At 51.1% G+C, this 11511-nt stretch overlaps 2 protein-coding genes across 3 annotated transcripts; one reads left to right on the top strand and one right to left on the bottom strand.

The window, feature by feature from the left end:
- The first annotated feature begins 2630 nt into the window (after positions 1-2630).
- SQSTM1 (sequestosome 1) lies at positions 2631-7069 on the top strand. Of its 2 annotated transcripts, XM_040078345.1 has the most exons (8): positions 2631-2875; positions 3024-3119; positions 3914-4143; positions 4252-4408; positions 4883-4972; positions 5484-5728; positions 5976-6183; positions 6773-7069. In XM_040078345.1, the coding sequence occupies exons 1-8, from the start codon at positions 2698-2700 to the stop codon at positions 6928-6930; spliced, it is 1362 nt and encodes a 453-aa protein (XP_039934279.1). In that variant the 5' UTR covers positions 2631-2697; the 3' UTR covers positions 6931-7069. The 2 variants fall into 2 exon arrangements, with proteins under 2 accessions (XP_039934279.1, XP_039934280.1); XM_040078346.2 differs by lacking the exon at positions 4883-4972 and having other exon boundaries at positions 2637-2875.
- A 437-nt stretch (positions 7070-7506) lies between these two features.
- Positions 7507-10862, bottom strand: MRNIP (MRN complex interacting protein). The gene is made up of 7 exons (XM_040078347.1): positions 10803-10862; positions 10646-10705; positions 10424-10521; positions 9151-9220; positions 8720-8856; positions 8361-8463; positions 7507-8168 (listed from the first exon to the last, which is right to left on the bottom strand). The coding sequence occupies exons 1-7, from the start codon at positions 10860-10862 to the stop codon at positions 7605-7607; spliced, it is 1092 nt and encodes a 363-aa protein (XP_039934281.1). The 3' UTR covers positions 7507-7604.
- Positions 10863-11511: the final 649 nt, after the last annotated feature.

Below are 11511 nucleotides of genomic sequence, written 5' to 3'. Positions count from 1 at the left end.
CTGGAAAACCCTCATCAGCCTCTGCCGTGGTTTGCAAGCAAGGAGAAGATTGGACATTTCCCCTCCTCCACCCACCCTCTTCCCCCTCGGGCTTCACTGCAAAGATAAGAAGTTTGGACGGAAGGAGTATTTCTGGTGATTGTGCCCTCAGAACAAAAACCTCGCCAAATATTTTTAAACATTTCCCAGCAGAAGTGGGTGTAGAGTGAAAGCAGAGCACTGAAGGGATGATGAATGCTCCTTTTTATGCCTTTTCTCTCTAGCTTGAATTTTTAAACTCGGACAGCTTTTTTCCCCCCTCTGTTCCCTTTACTGTTCCTTTGCTACATCCATCTGTGAAGCCGGTTGCTCAGCACCTGGGGCCAACAAGCCACTTTTTGGGCAGGGCTTGCTGTGCTGCCATGGGATTCCTAAGGAATCATAAGAAAATATCCACACAGCCGCTGCTTCATGCTGAGAATGCCGAAATCCAGATCCACTTACAAACAGAAACTTCTCAAATGGAGCTGGGAATACAGCACAGCTCCTCACAGGGGGCTGAGGAACTGGCCAGAGGCAGACCCCAGGGCAGGAGGCAATGGGGCAAAGGGAGCTCTGAGGTGGAGAAGGGCTTGTTGGGAGGAAATCCCCGACCTCGAGGAGGAGGAGGAGACTCACTGAGTCACCCCTGTCCCGTGATCGGTGAGGTAAGCCAACAACAGACCGGTGAAAGCCTGTTTGCCTTCTGTTTTGTAAAAGTGCATGATGTCACACCCAGAAGGCTGAGCGTGACTCAGCATGTCCCACCAAGAGAACCGGATTAAAGTGGACACCGAGGAAAACTCAGATTTCCGATTTTATTTTAGCGCATTGTTTGATAATTATAAGTGCAACGATCAATTCGCCTGGAGACAGAACTGATGTGAAAAGACACAGCAACTTGAGGACAACCTCTGTGCCCTCAAACGCCCCTCAAACACAGGCAGGGATGGAGAAGGGAATAGGAATTGGGGCTGTCTGGGACAGCAGCAGCTTGGACTGTAAGGAATGATTGTGCTGGGGCTGGGTCTCAAAATACGAGTCTCTGGCTTTATAGATGAGACCGAGAGTGGCCCTTGGAGTCCTCAGAAACAGGACCTGAGATGGGCATGCTGGAAGTGCTGCCTGGGGAGGCAAATCCAACACTGGCAGAGTGTCCTCTACTGCACATCCTGCTTCTGCTGGTGCCACATCAGATTTTATGGAGAAAATAACATTCTTCAACAATGTCAAGTCATCAGTTTTCACTGACATTTTCAGACTTAAGGGTATAAACAGCAAACAGGCAAAAGGGAAGGTGAACACAATATGGCTTTGCTGCCTGCCCGAATCTTTCAATGTTTCCTGCTGTAAAAGCTGCTGAATCATTTCCTACATGGCATTGTCCATGCTTTCACCTGAGTCTGCTGGTGTTTAAACTTTAACCCACTGCTTTATGGGGGAAATATTAGCCATATCATACCTAGAAACCGAATTTTCTAGAAAACATTTTAACTCTAATGGGGCAAACTTTTCCACTGTAAATAATATTTTCCAGGAAAGGGTTGCAATTTCAACATTGCCACGCATATGCCAAAAACGTCTCTACATGAAAGGCCAAGTGTTTTAACATATATACTTTAGGTCAAGAAATAAACTACCTTCCCATTGTGGAAATTAAAATTTATGCTTCTCTTGATTACAGAAGATGATAAATCATGACACAGTTTCTCCTAAGTTCTTAATATCTTAAACGAAGAAATACAGCACCAAGAGTCGGAGCGGTCAGGCCTTTGGGTGCGAGGAAATTAACACCAACAAGGATCCTAATAATCATTGATCCATCATTATTTAATTATGCTTGGACAGCACAGATGGTGTGTTCTGCCAGCTGAACCATCCTGCGGCCGGATTAAGAGGCCTGTCAACTGTATCTGATCTGCAAAAAAATACTGCTGCCAACCGGCTTGGAAAGGCCGTAGCGCATCCACCTTAATGTCAGTTGTGTTTACACCACTGTCGTTATTTTTAGCCCCCCCTTTCCGAAACAGGGGGTTCAGGGAAGAGTTATTTATTCCCGTCACGCTCGGCATGCCAGCCCCTCCGGCGGGTGCTGCACGAACGGGGCTGGCGCACGGCTCCCACCGCCGCTCGCTGCCCGAGCTGGCCCCGAGGCCGTGACGGAAGGGACGGGCAGGACCGGCACCGCCGAGCGGTGCCGGGACGTGGTGTGGCGCTTCCCCACCGCGGTGTCTCGCAGGCCACCCTGAAGGTCCCCGTGTCGCACTCACTCCCGGCCGCCCAGGCCCCGCTGGTGCTTTGGACGCCACAACAACCCCGCGCCCCCAAACGCTCCCGGCACTGGAGCAAACCCGGGGCTGAACGGGGCAGGGAGCGGACACGGACATTTGTACGTGTCCACAGGTTTTCCGGGCTGCAGGAAAACGTGGCTTGAGCGCTTTTCCGTTCGCGCTGGATGCGGACGGAGCAGGACCAGAACCAGGAGCGGGATCGGGCCCGGGGGCGGGATCGGGATCGGTATCGGGCCCGCGTGGAAGGGGCGTGGTCACTCGTGGGCGTGGCCCGTGCTGTGGCGCTATAAAAGCGCGGCCGCCTGAGCCCCTATCGCCGCCGCTCGCTCCGCCTTGTGCATCCGTGTGTGTCTGGGCTCCCGGCCGCAATTCCTGCTGCGCCACAGCCATGGCGGCGCTGACGGTGAAAGCTTACCTGCTGGGCAAGGAGGAGACGGCCCGCGAGATCCGCCGCTTCTCGCTGCCGCCGCCCGTCCGCTACCGGGCCATCTACGACCGCGTCGCCGAGCTCTTCCAGGGGCTGCTGCGGGCCGGGCCGCCGCCCGCCTTCCGCATGCACTACAAGGGTGAGCGGGGCTGGGGCTGCGCTGCGGGTCGGGCCCCGGGGCGGGGTGTCCCCGGCGGTGGCAGATCCCGGGGTGCGGGGCTCTGGGTACCCCGTTACCCCCCGTGACACCCGACCGGGCGCCTCATCCTGCGCTTCACCCTTTGCAGATGAAGACGGGGACCTGATCGCTTTTTCCAGCGACGAGGAGTTGGAGTTGGCGCTGCCCTACGTGCGGGATGGCGTGTTCCGTGTTTATATCAAAGGTACGGCCGCGCAGCTCCGGAGGGCACGGCGGGTCCCGGCTGAGCGCTTCCTGGCAGCGCTCCCAAAACGGGAGAAGCCGGCCCGGCCCTTCCCCGTGTCCTCAGAGGCCTGGTGGAAGCTGCGGCCTTTGCGGGGGAGGTTAAATAAAGGGCAGTGTAATATGACAGAACATGGAATCTGACGTGGGATAAACAAACCACAAGTTTCCTCCTAGCCCTATCAGATGGCCTAGTGCAAGGCTCTGTTGTCATTCTCATTCCCTGGATACACTATAGACTACCGCTGGTATCTTAAATATTCACAATGTGTTAGTCTTAATTCTACTTTCCCAGTGCACAGTTGCTCCCTAGTCCCTTATGTTCAGGTAGATGTCCTCAAAGCTTTATCTGCAGTCCATCTAGTGAACCACACCTGTTGTCCCCATTCTCATGTTATGTTTTCTGGCATCCGCCTTCTAATTCCTTCTCCAGAAACATTTTGTGCCTGCAGCGCTTGGGAAGGTAGGATGAGAAGCCAGATGAGGTGGTGCAGTACTCATCTGCAATGAGCGTGCCAAGAGATATTTAGGATAAGTCATGCTTGGTTTCAGGAGAAGGTATCTTTACAAAATCTTTTTGCACGTGGTTTAAGGTCTCTTCCATGAGCCCAGCTTAGGTTTGACAGCCAGTGTAAAAATAAACTGATCTAGTAAGTCAGCACTGCTCTGATGGGCTGTTTGTGCTTCCTCCTCTGCCTGATTTCCAGCCTGTAAATAGTAACCTGTTAGTGATGCAAAGTTTCCTTTCCTTAACAGAGAAGAAGGAGTGCAAGCGGGAGCACCGCTCGCAGTGCAGCCAGGAGCCGCCCCGCAACATGGTGCACCCCAATGTCATCTGTGATGGCTGTGAGGGACCCGTGGTGGGGCCCAGGTTCAAGTGCACTGTCTGTCCAGACTATGACCTGTGCGGCACCTGTGAGGGGAAGGGCGTCCACAAGGACCACAACATGGTGATGTTCCAAAGCCCACTGCTTAATCCGTTTGAGGTGAGCAAAATCTGTGGAAGGGAACTGATGAGTGGGACATTCCTCAAATTCAAGTTAGGAGTTTCAGTTGCTCAGAACCTAGTGTCACATGGATGTCGCCCTTTACAGTGGCTTCCCCGAGGACGCTGGCTCCGTAAAATGCGCCATGGTGTTCCACCTTTCCCCTGGATGCACTGCTGGGGGTATCCTGGGCCTGCAGCTCCCTGCCAGAACTCGGAGCAAGCCGAAGCCACTGCCGCAGCCACCAGTGCACCGGCTGCAGAAGGTAAGAGGAGATGCCCTGCTAGATAAGGCGGTGGTGGAGCCTCAGGCTGGCTGAGGTTCTGCAGCACAGGGTAGAGTCTGTGTGGGAAAATAAACAGAGGAACTAATCTAATTTGCTTGAAATAATTGGCACCTTTCAGCACAAAATATGATTACTTTGAGGTGTGCTTGAGTTCACGCAATCAAATCAATAAGGATACAGATAAAGTATCTGGAACCCAACCAAGCCAAGCTGTTAGGTCAAGCATGTCAATATTCTACTCCAGATCTGCCTTTCAGCATGGCTAATGAGCCATAACAATGCTAATGCTGGCTTTCTGTTCCAGAGGTAGCTCAGTTAGTTTTTGTCTGTAGTGCTTTGTTTTGTAATGTATGTGAATGACAGGAATGAGCACTAAGCTCCTCTGGGGACACACCCTCTGCAGGTGCTCTTTCCTTCTGAGCTTGTGTGTGCTAACAGAAATTGTTTTTCTAGAAGCTTCTACTAACAGCCAGCCTCAGGACCCCAATGTCACCTTCCTAAAGAATGTTGGGGAGAGTGTTGCAGCTTTTCTGAACCCCCTGGGTAAGTGACCTACAGTTTGTTACCAGTCCCTGAGACTGGCTTACAGGTCTGTTTAACAGGAGCAGCTGTCAGTTGTTGTGACTGGTCTTGGAACTGCCTCCTAAGCCTCAAAGGCTTAATTTACACTTGGATACTAATAATGCTTAGGCTTAGAACAGCACTGAGGACCTTTTCTTTGAGAAAATGAGGCAAGATTTCATTAGGGTGTCAGCACTGTAACACTACCTACAAGTCAGTGTGACTCTGGATTTTGCCTGGTTTATGTGGACAGATACGTAACTTCTGTCCTGGCCCTCTTAAGTATATGGCTTGTCTGTGTAGAGGAAGATGACTATTTTGTGCTTAGCTATTCTTTCTTAAAGAAGGCTTTGCATTTTAATTCCTACATGTTACATAGCAAATCGCAGGATGACAGAAACGTTAGGAGTGTAGAGCAGGATTGATAGGATCATTTAGGACCATGCTTTGGAAAAACCGCTTAGGACTTTGTCCACCTCAAACGCTTTTCTAGGTATTGAAGTTGACATCGATGTGGAACATGGAGGACAGAGAAGCAAAGTGACTCCCACTTACACCAAGCAAGAGAAGACCAATGCTGAGGCAACCAGCAGTGCTCCAGGCCAGAATGTTCAGACCAAAGCAGACCAGAATAATAAAGAGTCTGCTACACAAGTAAATGCCCTTGCAGAACAGATACAAGACATGGTGGTAGATCCTGTGCCCACACAAATGGAAGATGGCAGCTTCCACTCCCAGGTACAGGAACTATGACAGTAATGGAATATAATCACTTAGCACACATGGTGGGAGTGAATATTAAGATGAGATCAGATTAAATTGAGATCAGATTAAATGATATGCAGCAGCTTTTTAACCTTACAAGTTTACAGCAGAGGAGGTGGCATTTCTTGGGGATGTCATTCTTTATATCAAAGGCAAAGAGTAGCAGTGTGCATCCTGCCTGGGAAGCACTGCAGCACCTGGACCTTTTTTTCTATTTCAGGAACACAGTGAGTCTAGCAGTTCATCGGGGGGTGAGGAGGACTGGACCCACTTATCATCCAAAGAAGTGGATCCTTCCACAGGTGAACTGCAGTCTCTGCAAATGCCAGACACAGATGGTCCCAGCTCCCTGAATGTGCCTCAGGATCCTCCCCAGCCAGGACCTACAGGACTGCGAGAAGCTGCTCTCTACCCACACCTGCCCCCAGGTAGGACAGTGTGCAGGTTTCGTAGCTAAGAGTAACTCTGGCTTGGGAACTGCCAACTTGGCCTGACACAAGCAGACTTGTTTTAGAGGTGGTAGAAAGCAAGGTGTTGTGTAAGTTAGATCCAAACCTGTCCCTGACTTGGGCAGGTTTGGCAGCTCTTGCACCCTGTTAGAGATGATCCCGTGGTTCCTCTCTTGAATGTGAGTCTTAACCAGATGTCTGACCTTAGGTTAATACACCATTTGAGCAGTATGAAATAGGTGCTGTCCTCAGTCGTGTCCTTGCTCTGTACTGCTTGAGAGAGACTTCTAATGCAGGATGTGGATGAGCAAGAACATCCTGTGGCTTTAGGGCAGCACGCTTCTGCCACTAACAGTAACTAAGGCCCCTCAACTAAGGTCACTAGTATGGAGTCCCACAGCCAGGCCAGCTGAGCCTGACTAAGCACTTTCCTTAGCTCTCACTCTGTATTGTTTATCTCAAGCATCTGTGCTCGTGGAAGACTTAAGAAAGGCATGTCTCCTCTTCTCAAAGAGTGCTATTAAAGCCTTGCCTAGTTTTCCAAACTAAACTATTCTTCTTTTCACAGAAGCTGACCCTCGCCTCATCGAGTCCCTGTCCCAGATGCTCTCCATGGGCTTCTCTGATGAGGGTGGATGGCTCACTCGGCTCCTGCAGACCAAGAACTGCGACATTGGGGCAGCGCTCGATGCCATCCACTATTCTAAACAGCCACCTCACTTGTAGTAGTAACAGAAAGCACTTTTCTAGCTGAAAGCAGATAACACAGCATGAGTTATTACGGTTCATCGTTCTTCCTACTCTGGGTTCTGTCTCATGTTCTTAAGTGCTTGTAGAATGGAGAAATAAATACTACTGCATGTGATGTGTCTGTGTGAGCATTTCAGTATCACAGCTGTCTTATGGATGAGGCTGAAAACACAAAGCAGCCCAGGATTCCCTTTTTGCACATACCTTGGTGTACACAATGGCCTACACTTAGGAAGAGAAATCTGAATGCACTGCTGGCTCTGGAGCTTGCTTGTAGCTCTAGAAGAAAGGGTTGCTATGGGAGATTTCAATGAAGATGTAGTTTGGGGAAAAAAGAGCTGTAGTTTGTAAGGAGGAGTCAGTCACAGAATTTAACGGTACAGGCCAGGAATCCTTAAAACCTGGCAGCTTTCTCTCCCCAAGCTGACCTACTTCCATTCCTATTTCTAGCTGCTGAGGTTGCTAGACAACACTGTAACCTGAGAGCAACAGTCTCTTCCCCCTCCTTCCCTTCCCCTGAAACACAACTATCAAGCAAGTAAACACCTTTAATAGTGCAGTTCTCAATGACTGAGTACAATCACCTTTAGTTCAAAACTACAATATATCAAATGCAGTAGAGACAAGAAAGACAAGCCAAAGATGCTTGCTCATAGATCATCATCAAACTCCTCACCTGTGCAGAAGAGCTGCCCACAAGAAGTGATGCTCATCTTTGGCCCAGGGTTGGAGTTAACAAGGGTGTTTACCCTCCCTGTGGTATCCACGCAGCAGCTTCCTGCAGTGGTCCGTGCAGCAGCTCCCACCCTCAGCACCTGGCTGTGAGGTTCTCTGAGCACATCCTCAACTGTGCACCTGCTGCTGGGCACTCTTGAGGCCAGAGCCTCAGTGCTAGCAACACACTTTGTAAACTCAAAACCTGCACCCTGAGGCAGAGTTCTTCCAGCCTGCCCTGAGCACCTCCAGGCTCCACCAGCAGCAGTGCTGCCCAGCCCCACACCTCCACTGCCCTCCTGCAGTGCCATGGTCACCACAGCAGCATTTTCACTGGAGTTACCAGGTAACGAGAGAAATCTTCCCCACTTGGATGGTTTGGTACAAGCAGCTGGGGGCTGTGTACTCTCCTCAGGCATCACAGACTCACAGACAGCAGGAACCACACTGCCTCCAGAACCAGCATCTCCATCAGGCACTGCTACAAAGCATTTCTTGTGCTGTAAGAAGGGAGAGAATTTGGTTACAAATGCAGCATAGAAGCATTAAAGGTGGCACTGGCTTTGCCTAAATAAAACCTTTCAGAAAGAAACCCCCAACACATTTTTTTTTTTTTCCTCCCCAGTCATTCATTAGCTTGCTTGGAGAAGAGCAGAGAAAGAGGACAGGAGCATCCTCTATAGCTGAAATACCTCAGTAGTTTTAACTTTTTTGGCTTGACAGACATGTTGAGAAACTCCACTTTCTTCTGCATGCTCTGAAACATCACTGGAGAGGAAGTGCTTCAGGTGTTTCCTGGCCAAGAAAACCATTCACAAAGAAGACAGATTAGATCCACTGTGATTCTTTTCACAGATCACCAGAGAGGTTCATAAAATGCAAGGCTCTTTATCCCCAAATACCAAATCCCTGCTCAGCTCAGGTCATACACTGCAACCTGCACCTTAGCTCAGATCTCAGAGATGAGCTCCGTCCCACACCTCCAAATCAGGTGTCACCACTCGGGAGACAGGAACTGCAAAACTGTATTTGCAAAATATTCTCTCTGTACCTTTGTTCTCCCACAGTCTTCTTTCTCTGGGAACAGAACTGTTGCCTTTCCAGAGCTGCCTCCTCCTCGTCATCTTCCTGATCCTCACTCTCATGGCCCAGATATTTACTCCAACGACTGCCTTCTGTCCTTCCCTCCTACAACACTGGAGAATTACTAAAACCAGCAAAACATGGGGGTTCTCATTTTTGGCGTTGTTACACATGTGCCGAATGCCTCAAATCATGAACCAGTTTAGGACACGCTCCTGTATCACGTTCTCAGGTTCAGTCCCCAGTGGAGCAGTTTCTGTGCACATCTCCCTCTGTCTCTGCAGGAGCCTCTCTGATCTGATTCAGCTGTCTGAACCACATAAAGGGATCACTGATTTCACTGGGATTCACCCAGAACAGAATGGTTTTGTATTTACCTCAGATTTCCAGGGATCTTACCTGCTGGACTGAACTGTCCTCATGTTGTGCTGCTCTATTTTTGCTGTCATTTACAGAGTCTTCTACACACCTAAAATAGAGGTTTAAAACACAGTTTCTAGAACACACTCCTCCTGTCTATTGATTTATAGGCTTCAAATCATCCAGTCATAGCACAAGGGATTGAACAGAAAGCATGGTTAGGAACACTAGATACGACACATATCAGAAAAAACAGGATCTGTGGAAAAACATAACAAATGAATGATTTGCAAGATACATTGCACAAATACTTGATTCAGTATAGTTAGAAGCTCTAGTTAGAGCCCTCGTTATTGCTATACAGAGTTGCAAGTTTGATCTAAAGCCACTAACTGTGAAATGGTAAGTTTTAATTGATCTTAACTACGGATATAACAGTGTTTGTTTGGTACAACAAACTCATTTATTTTATCCCATGAAAGCAAGGAAAAGGGAAGTTGTTTCATAATGTTTTGAAATTCACAATTCTTTGAGAATAAAAATAGCAACACTTTTTGATAAAGTGAACAATGAGTTTTCTTTCCCAAGTTTAACTGCGAAGCACTGTGTAACCACAATTTACTTACGTAACTCCCCTTGACCAATCTCTGAAAAGAACTTTGAGTAAAAAGGAGGCTGGACCAGTTCAAGACCACTTCAAGATTAGATGAGTTATAAAGATTCAGAAATGAAATAAACAGGAAGGTGCTACTCAGATTTTCCAGCCCAGCAGGAAGTACACCGAAGTGTTTGCAGCGAACAAGTCTTTTACCAAGAGCAGCAGTGATTACTCAACAGATTAACAGTGTGAACCTAAATGCCAACAGTTAGGCAGCAACTTCTTCAAATGGATGTTTTCTGAGAATGTAATCTCATGAGGTGAGGACTGTAATCTGTAAAAGGGACATCTCCACAGTCAGCTCATCAAACAGCACATAAGAAAGACCAAATTAAAAAAAATCAAAAACCAACATAAATCCAAACCCTATTGTGTACATATTAATGAATAAAGGCCTGACCAACACATACTATTGATCATCTAGAGCTATCTGAAAGAAATCCTCATCAAAAGAAACATGCTGGGAGACTAAACCCCAACAAAGAGCTTGCTCCTACGACGTGAGGCCAAAACCAGCATGGTCAGGGCTTCTCAACAGACCAAAAATCCCTCCTGTGGCATGCCCAGGTTGGCCAACAGGCACCCAGTGCGTGAAGATGCACGTGAGCCGCAGCACATCAAATGCAACGAGCAGGTAAAGGTTAAACACTGTACCAAGATGTCCAACCAAGCGCCTCCTCTGCTTCACCCTGCAGCAAGTTCAGCTTCTGGACGTGGCGCCTGCACTCCAGACCCGAGCCCTGCCCATAAACCTGCACAGAATGAATGAGGACAAGGCTGAGGGAGCAGCCAGAGGGGGACAGCAAGAGGTGAGGGGACAGCCCAGGTGTCACCGAGGGCCAGCACACGCGGCTGAGGGTGTAGGGCTGCCCTCACCTTCTGCACGGCCTGCCGCTGGCCGCACACGCTGCAGCTCCACCGCCCGCTGCGCTTGGCCTGGGAGGGCACAGAGGGGTCGGTCAGGGCCCGGAACCCCCTGCCCCCGGCCCCGCCCGGCCCGGCCCGGACCCCCCTGCCCTCGGCCCGGCCCCACCTGCTGCCCCTGAAAGCGGCGGCAGCTGCAACACCGCAGCACCCAGAACCGCTGCGCCATGGCGGCCACGTGACCCCCGCGCGAGCCGCCAGCGCCCCCCGGCGGCGGCACCGGGCAGCGACAGCGGGCACCGGGCAGCGACACCGGGAACCCGGGCAGCGACAGCGGGCACCGGGCAGCGACACCGGGAACCCGGGCAGCGACACCGGGAACCCGGGCAGCGACAGCGGGAACCGGGCAGCGACACGGGGAACCGGGCAGCGACAGCGGGAACCGGGCAGCGACACTGGGAACCGGGCAGCGACACCGGGCACCGGGCAGCGACACTGGGAACCGGGCAGCGACAGCGGGCACCGGGCAGCAATACGGGGAGCGGGCAGCGACACCGGGCACCGGGACCGGGCAGCGACACCGGGCACCGGGCAGCGATACAGGCAGCGACACCGGGCACCGGGCAGCGACACCGGGCACCGGGCAGCGACACCGGGCACCGGGCAGCGATACAGGCAGCGACAGCGGGCACCGGGCAGCGACACCGGGAACCCGGGCAGCGACAGCGGGCACCGGGCAGCGACACCGGGAACCCGGGCAGCGACAGCGGGAACCGGGCAGCGACACTGGGAACCGGGCAGCGACAGCGGGCACCGGGCAGCAATACGGGGAGCGGGCAGCGACACCGGGCACCGGGACCGGGCAGCGACACGGGGAA

This window comes from Hirundo rustica, chromosome 14, assembly GCF_015227805.2.
Source record: "Hirundo rustica isolate bHirRus1 chromosome 14, bHirRus1.pri.v3, whole genome shotgun sequence".
In the NCBI taxonomy this organism is placed as follows: Eukaryota; Metazoa; Chordata; class Aves; order Passeriformes; family Hirundinidae; genus Hirundo; species Hirundo rustica.
Note: the sequence above shows the minus strand (reverse complement) of the source record. Positions and strands in the feature narration are given on the sequence as shown.

Bases quoted from the DNA above. Each gene is read 5' to 3' on its own strand.
- SQSTM1 (XM_040078345.1), top strand. From the start codon at position 2,698: ATGGCGGCGCTGACGGTGAAAGCTTACCTGCTGGGCAAGGAGGAGACG. The intron at 4,409-4,882 runs GTAAGAGGAGAT...TTGTTTTTCTAG, and splicing joins CAGTGCACCGGCTGCAGAAG to AAGCTTCTACTAACAGCCAG. The intron at 6,184-6,772 runs GTAGGACAGTGT...TTCTTTTCACAG, and splicing joins CTACCCACACCTGCCCCCAG to AAGCTGACCCTCGCCTCATC.
- MRNIP (XM_040078347.1), bottom strand. From the start codon at position 10,862: ATGGCGCAGCGGTTCTGGGTGCTGCGGTGTTGCAGCTGCCGCCGCTTT. The intron at 9,221-10,423 runs GTACAGTGTTTA...CCTCTATTTTAG, and splicing joins GCGCTTGGTTGGACATCTTG to GTGTGTAGAAGACTCTGTAA. The intron at 8,464-8,719 runs GTACAGAGAGAA...TTTCTTGGCCAG, and splicing joins AAGACTGTGGGAGAACAAAG to GAAACACCTGAAGCACTTCC.